Below are 20,038 nucleotides of genomic sequence, written 5' to 3' on the forward strand. Positions count from 1 at the left end.
CGGGCTTCCATAGTGAACCGCATAATTACCACCAGGGAAAACAATCCCTACATTTTTTATGAAATTACGAGATAGCAACGGTCACATGTGTATGAAAAACATGTTACATTTACAATGACAGTACCTACAAGTCGTCAATAGGTTTGCTGGGCCCGTGGGTTTAGTGTTCCTGACGATGGGCACAGACTGACTTTCCCCTCGGGTTTATTCAGTCTGAAATGCAACAGTTTTTTCCTCATGTAAACCGTTTTAACCATGAGGACACACACATATCCTGAATAAAGAACAAGTTAGCACATTAACACGCAATAGCACAAATTGCCATATTATGCCTACATTATGATTGTGCAATATAACATTTTCCTAGAAAAGATAGTGCAAACAAAATATAATAAAATCTAAACACAGTGTTAACCATGAGGGCACTCAGATATATCCTGAAGCAGGAACAGGTACAAGAACAACTGTGTTTAGATGAGGTACAAACTGTAGCATTTTATTCGGAATAAATCAAAGTGGAAAGTCCATCTATGCACACCGTCAAGAACAGTAAACCCAGAGCGCTAGCAAACCTATCGACGGTTTATAAATCCTGTCATTGCAAATGTAACAGGTGGTTCATACACGCATGTGATCGTTGCTATCTCGTAATTAAGAGATAATCTGTTAACTGCTAATTATGAGACAATTAATGTCTCGTAATTAATTGCAAGATAACTCTTGTATTATTATTATTTATGTATTAAGAATTATTATTTTTTTACCTGGTGGCAGCAATGCGCTTCCGTAGAAAAGGAATTCATTTACTACATTAAAAACTGAGGAAACGTATGAGTTCCCCCAAATTGCCAGCGTGAAGTGACCCTTCCTGCTCACTAGTCCCTGTAATGACTGACGTAATGTGATGTACGAGCGAATGAGTACAGGCTGTGCAGCAGATATTCCATGGCAGAAATGTTCTAGCTCAGAGGGAAGGTGAAGCACGATGTTGCCACTGGCGCTGGAAGGGACTGTGGGCCCTGTTCCGGGACTCAAGAGGAAATCCCTGTTCCCCGAGCTCCTGCAGAGGACTGGACGTCCACAGTTTCAGAGCCGGGACAGGGAAATGAAATGGACAAAAGCAAGCATAGGGCTCAGAGTGACTCTTTCATTGTGCAAATCCAGCCCCATCATCCAGTTGCCCCGATTGATAACAATCACCTCATTTAAAAAGCTTTTATTTAATATATGTACATATTGTGAAATGTATTTTGTGAAATAAAGCTTATTTTGATAGAAAAAAAACCTTTATAAATGAGCCTTCTTTAAAAACAAAAATTAGAATGTTAGTGTATTCCAAACAGGACCATAAAAGTTGTCCTTACCTGATGCCTTTTGTAGTAAAATTTAATATAACTTGATTTTGGATTAAAAATTACTCAAAGCCTGTAATACAAAATTAAGTCTCACGTATTTGCCATGTAGACACAACAGAAGGAGTATAAACCCATGAGCCCCATTAACTCTTCAGTCTTCCAAGAGCTGTAGAGGCAAGTGAAGACAGTCTTTTTAAAGTCCACTTTCTTGCACACAAAGCCTGTTCATTCAGTCTAATGGCAGTTTGAAGTCTGAAGAGCTTCTCAGGAGTCCTGATGTTCTGAACAGCTTCTCAGGAATCCCGATGTTTCTGTAAGCCTCCAGAGGACAGAATTGCAATCCCAGAAGTATGTTCAGAACTATGTGACTGCACCTGCAAAAGAAAAAGTATTTAAATACAACCTTCACACCACAATGCAACACATGTAGTTTTGAATCAAGTCAATTATTTTTTATGACATCCACCCAATCTGGAATCACTAAAAAGTCTTGGAGCAGGGATAGAGGAGGATGAGAAAGTGTGGGCAGACCCCTCCTCCAGCCCTGCCCCCTTTGATCCACTCATCACTCATCCAACACATCACAGACAACACAGCCCCATACCAGAGGATCAGCATGGACTGGCTTCTCCGAAGTTTGGATACAAGGACTTTTGACTCTCTTCTGTTTTCTCAGGCTGACGTGGTGTCGGACGATTCCCTTGGGAAGAACCACTGTTCACAAGCTCTGACCTTTCTCCGGAGTCTTCTGATTTCTGATCAGAATGAAAATTGATTGTAGTTTCCAATGTTTGCTACTTTTTCTTTGTGAAAAGTAGCTATGAGTCATTAGTACATAATCTAATATTAAATTATCACAAGTCCTTTTTTGAGGAAAATGTCTTATTTGAAGCTAAAATCTTGGGCAACTGTAAAGGTTTTCAATCTGAAATTACAATGGTCTTTGCACTTTCTGGGGTTTACATGTTTACATGTTTTTCCTTTTGCTGTAATTTCAATCACAGCTTTTACTGTCCAGTTTTGTTATGCAGCTACAAGTCACAAATACATTTTTTCACACTCTCCCCTGTTTGTCATATATTGATTGTGTGTGTTGTTATACATTTTTGATGACAGTGTCTGATGCTCAGTGTTCAGGTCTCAATAAGATAGTATATCTCTTTTATCTCCAACACAATTAAGCATAAATCACAAGAAATATAAAAAAAAATACCTTTGCATCTTGTTTTACCTCTGAAAAGAAAAAAATACATTAAGTTGACAGGAGGCATCTTTCTGCAGTCTTAATGTTGAAAGTTATTGATTCTGACATATAAACACAAGGTAAAATGAAAATAGCATAAAATAATTTGGACAAACATTATTGCAAAACTATTCTAGGTACTTTTAATATAAAGCATTCGTCATGTCATTCTGTTGTGAAACTGCAGGGTCATATTTTACAAACCATTATTCCCAGTGTTGGGAAATATTCAAAATATTTACTTCTTATACTTATGTCCAGTGCCCACTGGCAAACCTCTAAATCCAATACAAATGTATCAGACATTAAAGGAGAACATTTTACATAAGAACTTGTACATTTAGTAACAAAAATAATTTAGTATACTATGTTACTGGTCTTGTCACATTATCATGAAGAGCTTTTAGTGAGTTAGGCCCAAATAGCTTGTGTCTATCGAAGAACCTTACACAAAACCGCATACTGTAATGAAAAATGTATAATGCATGACTCACCCTTTAAACACGGTATTTTTTTCTTGAGAACAAGAAATATTACCACTGCGCTAGTGATAGGAATGACTATCGCCAGCGCTGTAACTATCGGAACCACAGGGGTGGACTTTTTCTCACACTCAACATCAGATGCAGAGGTTCCAGGTTTGATTTCCTGAAGACCCATGGCTTCGCAGCTTTAAATAGCAGAAAGGCCATCAATTAGAAGTACATAACATTAGTTAGGACTAATAAACAGCTTTAAAAAGGAGAATGTGACAGTTAGAACTTATTTATAAAGCAAAAAAAAGAGCAAATACAGAATGTTGTACACCTGACATCAAACCAGTCTTGATATACAAGACTGAAAGGATAGCTTCTTTCTGCAGATCTGATCTTACAGACTTGAAAATGCTCCTTACTTGAAGGAGAACAAAAAGGTAACAACTTACTCTGTGTGGGGTTTGCATGATGTAGAAAGGCCATCTGAGTATGAATTTTGAGGGCAGTCTTCACATTCAGTGTCAGTATAATCGGAACCTTTAAAATAAAGATGCCGTAAACAAAAGTGTCAATGTAAAACAACCTTTAAAAGATTCATTTGTAGCAATTATGAAATAGATCTCAGTGGATTTCTCTAGTAGGACTGTAGAATGTTTACCAGCAGTGCAGACACAGCTTGTCCTTCTAGAACATGTACCCTCAAGCACAGCACAGAGGGATGACACGATCAGTGAGAGCTGATTTAGGAAGATGGCAGAGGAGTGTGTAGTGAGTGCTGTGTAGCCTTACCTGGCTGTTTAACCCTCTGTCCCGGAGTGCACACAGTGTGTGGGCGAGCTGCCCTACACCCTCCATCTGCTTGGTCTATGCAGTAATATCCACTTAAAACCCAACAGACTGTGTCCTTCTGGCTAGTACAGCCATGAAGAGTTCGTAGTCCCAGACCTGAGCACAAAAGTGACATTTGTTTAATACAATTTGTACCTTGTAACCTACTTACCACCCACAGCAATGATATACTCTACTTTTCCCTCTAGCGACCTTTATATTTCCTTATTTCCCTTTTCACCTCTTTCTGCACTGTCCTCCCAATCTCTGCTTCCCCTTGAGAGAAAACAAGCTTCTTTATACAAGAAGTACCCTTTGAGATTCTTGGTTACTCATGGCTTCTAGGGAAAAACCTTAAAACATTTGGTAGGAATACAAGCGGCCACAAACAAAATAAAATAATCAGACACTATGATCAACAGGTTCATGAATATCCTCTGATGTGTCTTTAAAACACACCCCATTGACAGCAGTCAAAACAACCCAATAGCTGTGTAGTACTTTCTTTGTCCCATTCTTTTACAGATCTCATCACTGGTTTGCTACTCTTGAAGAGCTGCTCATATATGGTCCTACGAAGCACTGGAATATGATCAGACGTGCCCAACAAAGATCTTACACAGCATGGATAGGCATTTTGAATTGTCTCTTAGCATTGATAAATAATTCTGTTCATCCACGTATTTCCACATTTAGGTTAAAGTGAATGTAAACATTTGTTATAAAAAGCTGGAGAAACATACAAGTAGGCTGAAGGGATGAAGTGACACAAAGCACTTCAATGTCAGGCGTACTGCACTATTAGAAAACAACTGACAGAGTGAGCCTCCAGTTACCAGAAGTTACCATTTTCTTCACACGGTAGAAGAGATCCATTCTCACCTGGATCACAGACTTTACACTGGAAACACGTCAATAGTCCATTGGGCTGATCTGTGTAAGTTGGTCCTACACAAGGTATGCAGGAAGTGCTTGAAAACTCTGTACAATGGCGTAGAACCCGAGATCCTGGTGGAGAAGATTAAGGGATAAATATATTGCATAGTCACATACATTTCAAGGTTGTAAATGCCTGCAATCAGCCCGATCTGTGAGAATTTCATCTTTCTACAGAAAAAAACATGTTTTCCAAGGCACAAAGGAAATCATGTAAGGGCAAGTGGATTATAAATCTGGACAGAAAATGCACTTTAAATTCAACCACATTAGATCTTTACAGAAAAGCTAAAGATGTTACTGGAGAACCAAATTACTACATGATTTAGAAATAACTCATATTTGACAATATACGGAATAAATTTTGTCAGTAACTGAAACAAATCTTTTGCAGTCAGGTATTCACTATAAGCTATTATTAAGATATGTAATAATAAAACATTGCCTTTGTTACCATACCATCAAATATCCATCTTCTTATAGAATATACAACTTAAACCAAATGCTAGGTGAGTCTGCACCCTGAAGACTATGTCATTTCAAAACAGTGCAATAAATACAGATCAATGAAATTCAATGATATCTGACCAGACACCATCATCCATTTACAACTTTGTATAACAACCTACCAGCAGGGCACATGGGACAGCATTCACCATTAACAAGATATTCTGCAGGGCCACACTGCGTTGCATCAGACAGCTTATACACTAACAACAGGAAAACTATAGGCTTGGTCTGAAAATAAAGAAAACAAGCCACATTACATTGTGTAATATGAGCTATAAGGGAATTTTTGCACAAACCTGCATTTTCATGGGACAAAATTAAATGGTCTTTTATAACTGACAGTCTGTGATGCTATTAAATACAGCTCATCAGTTTATACAACAGCTCACGTTAGGGTGCTCTTGAGATAACAAAACTCTGGGACCCTGGATATGCACATAAACAAAGTGGGAACTGTCATGATATCATTTGGTGATGCAGTTATTGTTCTATGTTACTGCTCAGGACTGGTCTGTATGTATTAGTATTGTTGAATTTGTGTGTTCTATCTTTTGGAGATTTGTTAATAGTCTGTCAAGGCCAGGTGGTGTGTGGGAGTCCACAGACTCTTGTAGAAAGTGGGGAAAGATGACTGAAGCACTATGTGACATGAATATGTGTGGTCTACCATTTTGTTTAACTGCTGCAAAGCTGTTGGAGTACTTCTTAAAATTAAGCACTAAGAATTCTGTTATGTTTGTTTCTGTGAACCTTTCGAGAACTTATTTCTCCATTAAAATTCACTCAAATAAATGCCAATGAAAACAGTTAAAATCCATATAAACCATATAAAACTGTTAAACCATACAAAATGTAAAACAAAATCCATACTGCTTGTATTGTGCCTTTAATGTCCAGTTGCCACATGGTACAGGGATTGGTTCTTGATGAAGTGGTGAACACATAGCATATGGTGCCTGAAAATAAAATAAATCCACGTTAAGAAAGATTTAATTGATAACATATTGGATTCTGCTACAGAGTAATCTTTCACTTGACCAAAGTGTGGTAAATCAACAGAAACATACATAAGAATAAGGAAACAAACTGAGTTTTACTGTAAAGTCTAACTGTGAAGGTTCAAAAGACACAATATGAGACTGTATTTGAGCTGCCACTGTCCACAATTCACAAACTGTAGGATCCAAGTCAGGATTTTTAACACAGGTGTGATAGCTGCACATGTACAAGACCAGACGTCTCTTACACTTATTGATCAGGTGATTACAAATGGAGAAAGAGCATAGATGAGCAGAGACATAGAAACAGGGTAATATGAAATAGGGAAATAGAAATGGAGTCACTGACGGTGAGTCTCATTTTCGGTGTCAGCTCAGTCACATTAGTCGTAAAGTGAGAGGACATCAAACCTGTGAGAGCAGGGGTGAGTGTCAATAATGTGGAAGCAGAAAGCAAGGCCAGCAACTGGTTACTTATGTGTATTTTACCTTATGCATGAATGGGTTACACTGTTCACTGTTCAGAGGGAGGAAAGATTAACTGCTCTGAACATTTTATTAATGGTGAAAAAAATAAATATAGGATTATGACAACCCCTTTCTTTTCAGATTCTACTCTATAAAACAAAAGTCGGATTAACAATCACTTGCAAAGCACACATTTTTTTGGTTTTAATTCAGATGTATCTTTTTGAATTTAGACCACAAAGTTCCAGCTTTCACTCATGTGACCATAAGTCCTTTTACCACAAGTGTTACTTCTTGCTTTTTCTTTGCTGACATTTAAAACTTCTTTAACCCACAAGCATTCAGTTCAACTATTCATCTTTAAAAAAGTTTATCTATTAATTCAACAAACTGGGACACCACCCGATTGGAAGGAGGTGAATACACTTTTGAAAGGCACTGGAACCGTCTAAAGACCATCGCTTCACCTGGTGTCCATAAGCCCACAAATAAATATGCAGTCCTGTTTTCCTCCTTGAAAACTCAAGACTTAATCCTGCCATCTTCACAGAAATTAAAACTTTCCAAATGGTTTTAAAAACATGACAAAAAAAAATTTTTACATTCTCCAGAGAGTCAGAAGAGTTTCAAATCACTGAACCATGACAACATGATATTTACATTTTCAAAAGTGAAAGGTTTCAAGCAACAAAACAACTCTTACCTACATATTAACTGCAGTTTACAATAACTGCAGCTCGGAAATGTCTAATTGTACTGTGAAGGGCTTGACAGAAAAGAGCTTGTAAGACACACAAGACCAGCTGCTGACTTTAGAAACTGGGGAACTCAGCTGACTAGCGTTATCTAAGCCAAAGTGCTGATTTGCTTTCACATTAAATGGGAAGTACTATTTGTGAAATTAAAAAGTTTTCTTGGGGATTTTCTCAATAAAGGCTACTGTGATATTCATTATTTAATCTAAAAAAGATTCTAAAATTAACTTCTAGGTTTTCCTCTGCCCCCAACATTTCCATAATTACTGTAAACCAGAATGCCAGTTTTTATTACAGTTTCTTATACATCACTTTAAGACATACTCTTTCAGCCAATTAATTTGGCTGAAGGAAAGAAGCCCGACTCGCAGTTTTGCTCTGATGACAAACATCCATATTCTCTTTTGATTGCTGTTGTTTTTGGCACTCCATCAATTATCCAGAACTTTAAAAATGATACGCACAGTTACTTGTTTTGAAATAATGTAGACTTGTTTTGAATTTACACCTGAGATTTCTTCCTTTAACCATCATTTCTTAATGATTTAAACATCCACATATGCTACCAGAGCCGACACTGAAAATAAGATTAAAACAAATCTGAACACCTAACTCTAAATCGGATATGTACCGTGTTGATTATAACGCAATCTAGTACACAAAAACTTAAGTAGACACGATTATAAACGACTGACAGCTGCCTCTGAGCTGCATGATACAGTAAGTCAGTGTAAACTAACGTTCCATAAATACCGAGGTTAAAAATGTATTTACTTTAAAAAGGTGATCAAATAAAAATCATCCTCCATCTTAGCCGCTTTCTCCGCCCTTCCTTCACTGCTACATTTTGTGTCGTTACAGTTTGTGTGACAAGTCAATGGAAAGTAACGTTTCATAAATATTTAGGTTAAAATGATAAGAATTAAAAAAAGGTTCTTACTTTAAACGTTGTTAAAATGTAAAACTGTTTTCTCACTCCTGCATTTACCTCCGTGAAGTTACCCAGCTTGCAAACAATCCATTTCTACATTTCCTATTGCTTAGCGACGAAGACCGACGCATGCTGTACCTGTCTCACACAATTGTTTTTCATGTTATGTTTATGAACGATATTCATCCATTTTCTAACCGCTTCAAATCAGAGTTGCGAGGGATACACACAATACTTTAACCTCAATACTTCACATGCTTAATAATTTAAACGTTGTTAAAATATAAATGTAACGGTCTTACGTCGTAACAGCAGTAATATACCAAGTTGAACAGTAAACTTTTAGTCGTGATCTTTTTTGTAGACGTCTTCATTCTTAAGGAATCAACAGCTATAAGTTTTCCAGTTTTTCCATAACGCGTGGATCTTCAGAAACTCGGCTATCGCATTACAGGTCAAAATGAAAGAAAAAGAAAAAGCAACTGCATCGGAATTCCCCACACAATAATGAAACACGAAGTAATATACCAGGTGATAATTCCACATCTGAAACTGTTCTCTTTGACTTGGGAAATTAAACTGATTTTACTGAGAGCATCTGTCAGGAAACTAAAGATGCCGCTCTTGTATTAATAACATTACATTTAACAACTAAACCAAACCAGTAAATACTGTCAAGCTACTGAAACTCATAAACAAGCAAGTTGTGCAATATGCTAACAACAGTTCTCTTCCGTGTTTACAGCTGAACAGACTGTACTGTAAGACTCTGAAGAAAATGCTTCATTATAATGACGATTCGGCACAGTTCTGTATTAACCATACACCTCAAAATTGTGTTCATCAAATACATACATTACCATGCCACATCTAAAAGACAGTAATGCTTCTACCATTGAAATGGCTGACCCTGCACTGACCCCCAGCTTCTCTCCCTGTCTGTGTGTCTCATGGAGAGCAAGCTGGGGTATGTGAAAAGAGATTCTTAATACGAGAAATTGAATACCACACCCCTTACTCCAGTGGCACAGCCTTGTGTACACAGTTTATTTTGTACCTCTTCCGAACCATCATTCAATTACGTATTATGAATGAGACTGTTTACACATATGGGAACTATCAGTACTTATTTAAGGTTGCATTTTTGTGGTAGGCCTATGGTTGGTGCAGTCCTCTCATGGGACTGCCTGCCACACTAACAAAACATTAGTTCTCCGACAGATGGTGGAAGACCAAGGCTTTTGGAACAAACAGCTCTACATCACTTAAAATTGTGTGGTCATTTTAATCACTGAACCAAACTGGTCACTGCTGTTAAGTGACTACAGCCCGCCAAGCTAGCGATTAATATAACATCCTGAACTGAACCAACAGGCATTTCAAGCCTTTTCTGCTCTGCGTTTGGAGTTTCTATGTTCCTTAACCAACAATCGTCAAGTCAACCTCGTACACGTTTAGTTAAGGAAAACAACTTTAAAGCACGGAAATGAAACTATTTCTAGATCTCCTGAGGGCTTCACATATTTGCATGCTCGGCTAAGACAAAAAAACTTTAGGTGTGCGAGTCCCAAGCATAATGACTGGGAGCACCTGCTGAGTCTTGTCCTAAACACTAAAAGATAAACAGAGTTTTGTTACAGGTCTTTTGGGGTGATTTCAGTGTATCACTGTTCCTCAGACCTTGTGAGCCTTTAGAATTTTAAAATAGTGGTTTTCTTGCCTCTCATTTGTCCTACACAACCTTGTGTTACTGCTTTGGGCGATTAGAGAAATGTCTCTTAAAGATCTTAGATAAGGTTTGTGACACTGGCAAGAGTAAACACTTCAGAGAGGTCTGGGGGGGTCCCTAGAGCAGAAACAATAGGACAGTTTATCTTACTATGCCTAGGCAAGTTGTGGATTAATGTTGTTTAAAAATATCTGTCCAGTCCCATTTGTAACAATATAATGTAACTTGGTGTTGGTTGTATGTTTTGTGTCCTGTGTAGTTTACTGTAATAAATATTTGGTTTAACCAAGTGTGCCTGGATTATTACTCCTCTCAACAAAGCTGTGCCAGAGAATAAAGAATTCACGTGCCTCTATACCAGCTGCTCGGGTCTAGAAATCACTTACAATCGGGGGTTATGAAGAATTCGTGATTTTTACCAGTTTCGTAACCCCACATTTGTTAGACTTGATATCGACTTCATGAGCATGATTTTAATTTGATAAGGACCACAAGATGTTTCCTTGTTTTAGGCAGTTGAAGCCGATTGTGTAGTCTTCGGAGTCGCATTTGTCTGTGACGCATTTCCCTTAAACTCATTGACTGGGTCCAACAGCCAAAGAACAAACAACAACTCCCTCACGCCCTTGTGGTTTTTCCTCATTACATTGTTTGTACATTAAATACTTTATTTTGACGGTTTTTAAAAAATCTTTATATATAACTACATCCAAAGCGGTGTATTATTTACCAACTCAGTACGCTGCTTCGTCTACGTGTTTAAACTCCCGAGTCGGCGCTGTTAGTGGTTTCTGTTTGACAACACATCCTAGCAGACCTAGCGACATCACGGCCAGGAAAAACAAAAGTGTGTTACTTACTTCTCAACTTCTTCTCAGTTTTATATTCTGAAGCTGGGGACAAGACTGTTGTTTGTCGTGAGAAACAGTTCACTAACTCCAGGAAGAGACTCCATTATGTTGAATTGCCCTGCAGTCCTTTACTTTCGGTTTGTTGGCGGAAGTGACAGCACACTGAGTCCTTATTTTTTTACTAACTGGGGGAAACGGGCTTCCATAGTGAACCGCATAATTACCACCAGGGAAAACAATCCCTACATTTTTTATGAAATTACGAGATAGCAACGGTCACATGTGTATGAAAAACATGTTACATTTACAATGACAGTACCTACAAGTCGTCAATAGGTTTGCTGGGCCCGTGGGTTTAGTGTTCCTGACGATGGGCACAGACTGACTTTCCCCTCGGGTTTATTCAGTCTGAAATGCAACAGTTTTTTCCTCATGTAAACCGTTTTAACCATGAGGACACACACATATCCTGAATAAAGAACAAGTTAGCACATTAACACGCAATAGCACAAATTGCCATACTATGCCTACATTATGATTGTGCAATATAACATTTTCCTAGAAAAGATAGTGCAAACAAAATATAATAAAATCTAAACACAGTGTTAACCATGAGGGCACTCAGATATATCCTGAAGCAGGAACAGGTACAAGAACAACTGTGTTTAGATGAGGTACAAACTGTAGCATTTTATTCGGAATAAATCAAAGTGGAAAGTCCATCTATGCACACCGTCAAGAACAGTAAACCCAGAGCGCTAGCAAACCTATCGACGGTTTATAAATCCTGTCATTGCAAATGTAACAGGTGGTTCATACACGCATGTGATCGTTGCTATCTCGTAATTAAGAGATAATCTGTTAACTGCTAATTATGAGACAATTAATGTCTCGTAATTAATTGCAAGATAACTCTTGTATTATTATTATTTATGTATTAAGAATTATTATTTTTTTACCTGGTGGCAGCAATGCGCTTCCGTAGAAAAGGAATTCATTTACTACATTAAAAACTGAGGAAACGTATGAGTTCCCCCAAATTGCCAGCGTGAAGTGACCCTTCCTGCTCACTAGTCCCTGTAATGACTGACGTAATGTGATGTACGAGCGAATGAGTACAGGCTGTGCAGCAGATATTCCATGGCAGAAATGTTCTAGCTCAGAGGGAAGGTGAAGCACGATGTTGCCACTGGCGCTGGAAGGGACTGTGGGCCCTGTTCCGGGACTCAAGAGGAAATCCCTGTTCCCCGAGCTCCTGCAGAGGACTGGACGTCCACATTTTCAGAGCCGGGACAGGGAAATGAAATGGACAAAAGCAAGCATAGGGCTCAGAGTGACTCTTTCATTGTGCAAATCCAGCCCCATCATCCAGTTGCCCCGATTGATAACAATCACCTCATTTAAAAAGCTTTTATTTAATATATGTACATATTGTGAAATGTATTTTGTGAAATAAAGCTTATTTTGATAGAAAAAAAACCTTTATAAATGAGCCTTCTTTAAAAACAAAAATTAGAATGTTAGTGTATTCCAAACAGGACCATAAAAGTTGTCCTTACCTGATGCCTTTTGTAGTAAAATTTAATATAACTTGATTTTGGATTAAAAATTACTCAAAGCCTGTAATACAAAATTAAGTCTCACGTATTTGCCATGTAGACACAACAGAAGGAGTATAAACCCATGAGCCCCATTAACTCTTCAGTCTTCCAAGAGCTGTAGAGGCAAGTGAAGACAGTCTTTTTAAAGTCCACTTTCTTGCACACAAAGCCTGTTCATTCAGTCTAATGGCAGTTTGAAGTCTGAAGAGCTTCTCAGGAGTCCTGATGTTCTGAACAGCTTCTCAGGAATCCCGATGTTTCTGTAAGCCTCCAGAGGACAGAATTGCAATCCCAGAAGTATGTTCAGAACTATGTGACTGCACCTGCAAAAGAAAAAGTATTTAAATACAACCTTCACACCACAATGCAACACATGTAGTTTTGAATCAAGTCAATTATTTTTTATGACATCCACCCAATCTGGAATCACTAAAAAGTCTTGGAGCAGGGATAGAGGAGGATGAGAAAGTGTGGGCAGACCCCTCCTCCAGCCCTGCCCCCTTTGATCCACTCATCACTCATCCAACACATCACAGACAACACAGCCCCATACCAGAGGATCAGCATGGACTGGCTTCTCCGAAGTTTGGATACAAGGACTTTTGACTCTCTTCTGTTTTCTCAGGCTGACGTGGTGTCGGACGATTCCCTTGGGAAGAACCACTGTTCACAAGCTCTGACCTTTCTCCGGAGTCTTCTGATTTCTGATCAGAATGAAAATTGATTGTAGTTTCCAATGTTTGCTACTTTTTCTTTGTGAAAAGTAGCTATGAGTCATTAGTACATAATCTAATATTAAATTATCACAAGTCCTTTTTTGAGGAAAATGTCTTATTTGAAGCTAAAATCTTGGGCAACTGTAAAGGTTTTCAATCTGAAATTACAATGGTCTTTGCACTTTCTGGGGTTTACATGTTTACATGTTTTTCCTTTTGCTGTAATTTCAATCACAGCTTTTACTGTCCAGTTTTGTTATGCAGCTACAAGTCACAAATACATTTTTTCACACTCTCCCCTGTTTGTCATATATTGATTGTGTGTGTTGTTATACATTTTTGATGACAGTGTCTGATGCTCAGTGTTCAGGTCTCAATAAGATAGTATATCTCTTTTATCTCCAACACAATTAAGCATAAATCACAAGAAATATAAAAAAAAATACCTTTGCATCTTGTTTTACCTCTGAAAAGAAAAAAATACATTAAGTTGACAGGAGGCATCTTTCTGCAGTCTTAATGTTGAAAGTTATTGATTCTGACATATAAACACAAGGTAAAATGAAAATAGCATAAAATAATTTGGACAAACATTATTGCAAAACTATTCTAGGTACTTTTAATATAAAGCATTCGTCATGTCATTCTGTTGTGAAACTGCAGGGTCATATTTTACAAACCATTATTCCTAGTGTTGGGAAATATTCAAAATATTTACTTCTTATACTTATGTCCAGTGCCCACTGGCAAACCTCTAAATCCAATACAAATGTATCAGACATTAAAGGAGAACATTTTACATAAGAACTTGTACATTTAGTAACAAAAATAATTTAGTATACTATGTTACTGGTCTTGTCACATTATCATGAAGAGCTTTTAGTGAGTTAGGCCCAAATAGCTTGTGTCTATCGAAGAACCTTACACAAAACCGCATACTGTAATGAAAAATGTATAATGCATGACTCACCCTTTAAACACGGTATTTTTTTCTTGAGAACAAGAAATATTACCACTGCGCTAGTGATAGGAATGACTATCGCCAGCGCTGTAACTATCGGAACCACAGGGGTGGACTTTTTCTCACACTCAACATCAGATGCAGAGGTTCCAGGTTTGATTTCCTGAAGACCCATGGCTTCGCAGCTTTAAATAGCAGAAAGGCCATCAATTAGAAGTACATAACATTAGTTAGGACTAATAAACAGCTTTAAAAAGGAGAATGTGACAGTTAGAACTTATTTATAAAGCAAAAAAAAGAGCAAATACAGAATGTTGTACACCTGACATCAAACCAGTCTTGATATACAAGACTGAAAGGATAGCTTCTTTCTGCAGATCTGATCTTACAGACTTGAAAATGCTCCTTACTTGAAGGAGAACAAAAAGGTAACAACTTACTCTGTGTGGGGTTTGCATGATGTAGAAAGGCCATCTGAGTATGAATTTTGAGGGCAGTCTTCACATTCAGTGTCAGTATAATCGGAACCTTTAAAATAAAGATGCCGTAAACAAAAGTGTCAATGTAAAACAACCTTTAAAAGATTCATTTGTAGCAATTATGAAATAGATCTCAGTGGATTTCTCTAGTAGGACTGTAGAATGTTTACCAGCAGTGCAGACACAGCTTGTCCTTCTAGAACATGTACCCTCAAGCACAGCACAGAGGGATGACACGATCAGTGAGAGCTGATTTAGGAAGATGGCAGAGGAGTGTGTAGTGAGTGCTGTGTAGCCTTACCTGGCTGTTTAACCCTCTGTCCCGGAGTGCACACAGTGTGTGGGCGAGCTGCCCTACACCCTCCATCTGCTTGGTCTATGCAGTAATATCCACTTAAAACCCAACAGACTGTGTCCTTCTGGCTAGTACAGCCATGAAGAGTTCGTAGTCCCAGACCTGAGCACAAAAGTGACATTTGTTTAATACAATTTGTACCTTGTAACCTACTTACCACCCACAGCAATGATATACTCTACTTTTCCCTCTAGCGACCTTTATATTTCCTTATTTCCCTTTTCACCTCTTTCTGCACTGTCCTCCCAATCTCTGCTTCCCCTTGAGAGAAAACAAGCTTCTTTATACAAGAAGTACCCTTTGAGATTCTTGGTTACTCATGGCTTCTAGGGAAAAACCTTAAAACATTTGGTAGGAATACAAGCGGCCACAAACAAAATAAAATAATCAGACACTATGATCAACAGGTTCATGAATGTCCTCTGATGTGTCTTTAAAACACACCCCATTGACAGCAGTCAAAACAACCCAATAGCTGTGTAGTACTTTCTTTGTCCCATTCTTTTACAGATCTCATCACTGGTTTGCTACTCTTGAAGAGCTGCTCATATATGGTCCTACGAAGCACTGGAATATGATCAGACGTGCCCAACAAAGATCTTACACAGCATGGATAGGCATTTTGAATTGTCTCTTAGCATTGATAAATAATTCTGTTCATCCACGTATTTCCACATTTAGGTTAAAGTGAATGTAAACATTTGTTATAAAAAGCTGGAGAAACATACAAGTAGGCTGAAGGGATGAAGTGACACAAAGCACTTCAATGTCAGGCGTACTGCACTATTAGAAAACAACTGACAGAGTGAGCCTCCAGTTACCAGAAGTTACCATTTTCTTCACACGGTAGAAGAGATCCATTCTCACCTGGATCACAGACTTTACACTGGAAACACGTCAATAGTCCATTGGGCTGATCTGTGTAAGTTGGTCCTACACAAGGTATGCAGGAAGTGCTTGAAAACTCTGTACAATGGCGTAGAACCCGAGATCCTGGTGGAGAAGATTAAGGGATAAATATATTGCATAGTCACATACATTTCAAGGTTGTAAATGCCTGCAATCAGCCCGATCTGTGAGAATTTCATCTTTCTACAGAAAAAAACATGTTTTCCAAGGCACAAAGGAAATCATGTAAGGGCAAGTGGATTATAAATCTGGACAGAAAATGCACTTTAAATTCAACCACATTAGATCTTTACAGAAAAGCTAAAGATGTTACTGGAGAACCAAATTACTACATGATTTAGAAATAACTCATATTTGACAATATACGGAATAAATTTTGTCAGTAACTGAAACAAATCTTTTGCAGTCAGGTATTCACTATAAGCTATTATTAAGATATGTAATAATAAAACATTGCCTTTGTTACCATACCATCAAATATCCATCTTCTTATAGAATATACAACTTAAACCAAATGCTAGGTGAGTCTGCACCCTGAAGACTATGTCATTTCAAAACAGTGCAATAAATACAGATCAATGAAATTCAATGATATCTGACCAGACACCATCATCCATTTACAACTTTGTATAACAACCTACCAGCAGGGCACATGGGACAGCATTCACCATTAACAAGATATTCTGCAGGGCCACACTGCGTTGCATCAGACAGCTTATACACTAACAACAGGAAAACTATAGGCTTGGTCTGAAAATAAAGAAAACAAGCCACATTACATTGTGTAATATGAGCTATAAGGGAATTTTTGCACAAACCTGCATTTTCATGGGACAAAATTAAATGGTCTTTTATAACTGACAGTCTGTGATGCTATTAAATACAGCTCATCAGTTTATACAACAGCTCACGTTAGGGTGCTCTTGAGATAACAAAACTCTGGGACCCTGGATATGCACATAAACAAAGTGGGAACTGTCATGATATCATTTGGTGATGCAGTTATTGTTCTGTGTTACTGCTCAGGACTGGTCTGTGTGTATTAGTATTGTTGAATTTGTGTTCTATCTTTTGGAGATTTGTTAATAGTCTGTCAAGGCCAGGTGGTGTGTGGGAGTCCACAGACTCTTGTAGAAAGTGGGGAAAGATGACTGAAGCACTATGTGACATGAATATGTGTGGTCTACCATTTTGTTTAACTGCTGCAAAGCTGTTGGAGTACTTCTTAAAATTAAGCACTAAGAATTCTGTTATGTTTGTTTCTGTGAACCTTTCGAGAACTTATTTCTCCATTAAAATTCACTCAAATAAATGCCAATGAAAACAGTTAAAATCCATATAAACCATATAAAACTGTTAAACCATACAAAATGTAAAACAAAATCCATACTGCTTGTATTGTGCCTTTAATGTCCAGTTGCCACATGGTACAGGGATTGGTTCTTGATGAAGTGGTGAACACATAGCATATGGTGCCTGAAAATAAAATAAATCCACGTTAAGAAAGATTTAATTGATAACATATTGGATTCTGCTACAGAGTAATCTTTCACTTGACCAAAGTGTGGTAAATCAACAGAAACATACATAAGAATAAGGAAACAAACTGAGTTTTACTGTAAAGTCTAACTGTGAAGGTTCAAAAGACACAATATGAGACTGTATTTGAGCTGCCACTGTCCACAATTCACAAACTGTAGGATCCAAGTCAGGATTTTTAACACAGGTGTGATAGCTGCACATGTACAAGACCAGACGTCTCTTACACTTATTGATCAGGTGATTACAAATGGAGAAAGAGCATAGATGAGCAGAGACATAGAAACAGGGTAATATGAAATAGGGAAATAGAAATGGAGTCACTGACGGTGAGTCTCATTTTCGGTGTCAGCTCAGTCACATTAGTCGTAAAGTGAGAGGACATCAAACCTGTGAGAGCAGGGGTGAGTGTCAATAATGTGGAAGCAGAAAGCAAGGCCAGCAACTGGTTACTTATGTGTATTTTACCTTATGCATGAATGGGTTACACTGTTCACTGTTCAGAGGGAGGAAAGATTAACTGCTCTGAACATTTTATTAATGGTGAAAAAAATAAATATAGGATTATGACAACCCCTTTCTTTTCAGATTCTACTCTATAAAACAAAAGTCGGATTAACAATCACTTGCAAAGCACACATTTTTTTGGTTTTAATTCAGATGTATCTTTTTGAATTTAGACCACAAAGTTCCAGCTTTCACTCATGTGACCATAAGTCCTTTTACCACAAGTGTTACTTCTTGCTTTTTCTTTGCTGACATTTAAAACTTCTTTAACCCACAAGCATTCAGTTCAACTATTCATCTTTAAAAAAGTTTATCTATTAATTCAACAAACTGGGACACCACCCGATTGGAAGGAGGTGAATACACTTTTGAAAGGCACTGGAACCGTCTAAAGACCATCGCTTCACCTGGTGTCCATAAGCCCACAAATAAATATGCAGTCCTGTTTTCCTCCTTGAAAACTCAAGACTTAATCCTGCCATCTTCACAGAAATTAAAACTTTCCAAATGGTTTTAAAAACATGACAAAAAAAAATTTTTACATTCTCCAGAGAGTCAGAAGAGTTTCAAATCACTGAACCATGACAACATGATATTTACATTTTCAAAAGTGAAAGGTTTCAAGCAACAAAACAACTCTTACCTACATATTAACTGCAGTTTACAATAACTGCAGCTCGGAAATGTCTAATTGTACTGTGAAGGGCTTGACAGAAAAGAGCTTGTAAAACACACAAGACCAGCTGCTGACTTTAGAAACTGGGGAACTCAGCTGACTAGCGTTATCTAAGCCAAAGTGCTGATTTGCTTTCACATTAAATGGGAAGTACTATTTGTGAAATTAAAAAGTTTTCTTGGGGATTTTCTCAATAAAGGCTACTGTGATATTCATTATTTAATCTAAAAAAGATTCTAAAATTAACTTCTAGGTTTTCCTCTGCCCCCAACATTTCCATAATTACTGTAAACCAGAATGCCAGTTTTTATTACAGTTTCTTATACATCACTTTAAGACATACTCTTTCAGCCAATTAATTTGGCTGAAGGAAAGAAGCCCGACTCGCAGTTTTGCTCTGATGACAAACATCCATATTCTCTTTTGATTGCTGTTGTTTTTGGCACTCCATCAATTATCCAGAACTTTAAAAATGATACGCACAGTTACTTGTTTTGAAATAATGTAGACTTGTTTTGAATTTACACCTGAGATTTCTTCCTTTAACCATCATTTCTTAATGATTTAAACATCCACATATGCTACCAGAGCCGACACTGAAAATAAGATTAAAACAAATCTGAACACCTAACTCTAAATCGGATATGTACCGTGTTGATTATAACGCAATCTAGTACACAAAAACTTAAGTAGACACGATTATAAACGACTGACAGCTGCCTCTGAGCTGCATGATACAGTAAGTCAGTGTAAACTAACGTTCCATAAATACCGAGGTTAAAAATGTATTTACTTTAAAAAGGTGATCAAATAAAAATCATCCTCCATCTTAGCCGCTTTCTCCGCCCTTCCTTCACTGCTACATTTTGTGTCGTTACAGTTTGTGTGACAAGTCAATGGAAAGTAACGTTTCATAAATATTTAGGTTAAAATGATAAGAATTAAAAAAAGGTTCTTACTTTAAACGTTGTTAAAATGTAAAACTGTTTTCTCACTCCTGCATTTACCTCCGTGAAGTTACCCAGCTTGCAAACAATCCATTTCTACATTTCCTATTGCTTAGCGACGAAGACCGACGCATGCTGTACCTGTCTCACACAATTGTTTTTCATGTTATGTTTATGAACGATATTCATCCATTTTCTAACCGCTTCAAATCAGAGTTGCGAGGGATACACACAATACTTTAACCTCAATACTTCACATGCTTAATAA

The 20,038-nt window shown here is 37.6% G+C and overlaps 1 protein-coding gene across 1 annotated transcript; it reads right to left on the reverse strand.

Annotated features, from left to right (window-relative positions):
* Positions 1–1,201: 1,201 nt before the first annotated feature.
* On the reverse strand, positions 1,202–19,776 carry LOC148817607 (uncharacterized). The gene is made up of 18 exons (XM_088938496.1): positions 17,492–19,776; positions 16,743–16,851; positions 16,060–16,185; positions 15,139–15,294; positions 14,799–14,886; positions 14,368–14,543; positions 13,844–13,863; positions 13,247–13,385; positions 11,090–11,134; positions 6,219–6,304; positions 5,468–5,576; positions 4,785–4,910; positions 3,864–4,019; positions 3,524–3,611; positions 3,093–3,268; positions 2,569–2,588; positions 1,960–2,110; positions 1,202–1,729 (listed from the first exon to the last, which is right to left on the reverse strand). Exons 1-17 carry the CDS (start codon positions 17,525–17,527, stop codon positions 1,967–1,969), a joined length of 1,800 nt encoding a protein of 599 aa, XP_088794622.1. The 5' UTR covers positions 17,528–19,776; the 3' UTR covers positions 1,202–1,729; positions 1,960–1,966.
* Between the last annotated feature and the right edge of the window lie 262 nt (positions 19,777–20,038).

Source organism: Atractosteus spatula, chromosome 20, assembly GCF_055471065.1.
Source record: "Atractosteus spatula isolate fAtrSpa1 chromosome 20, fAtrSpa1.hap1, whole genome shotgun sequence".
NCBI classification, from domain to species: Eukaryota; Metazoa; Chordata; class Actinopteri; order Semionotiformes; family Lepisosteidae; genus Atractosteus; species Atractosteus spatula.

What these genes read in the sequence shown, in the direction of transcription:
- LOC148817607 (XM_088938496.1), bottom strand. Translation starts at nt 17,527, where the DNA reads ATGTGGCAACTGGACATTAAAGGCACAATACAAGCA. An exon ending in AGGTAAAACAAGATGCAAAG is followed by an intron (nt 13,386 to 13,843) that starts GTATTTTTTTTT and finishes CATTCTGATCAG; the next exon opens with AAATCAGAAGACTCCGGAGA. An exon ending in GTGTAAAGTCTGTGATCCAG is followed by an intron (nt 4,020 to 4,784) that starts GTGAGAATGGAT and finishes TTTTGTGCTCAG; the next exon opens with GTCTGGGACTACGAACTCTT.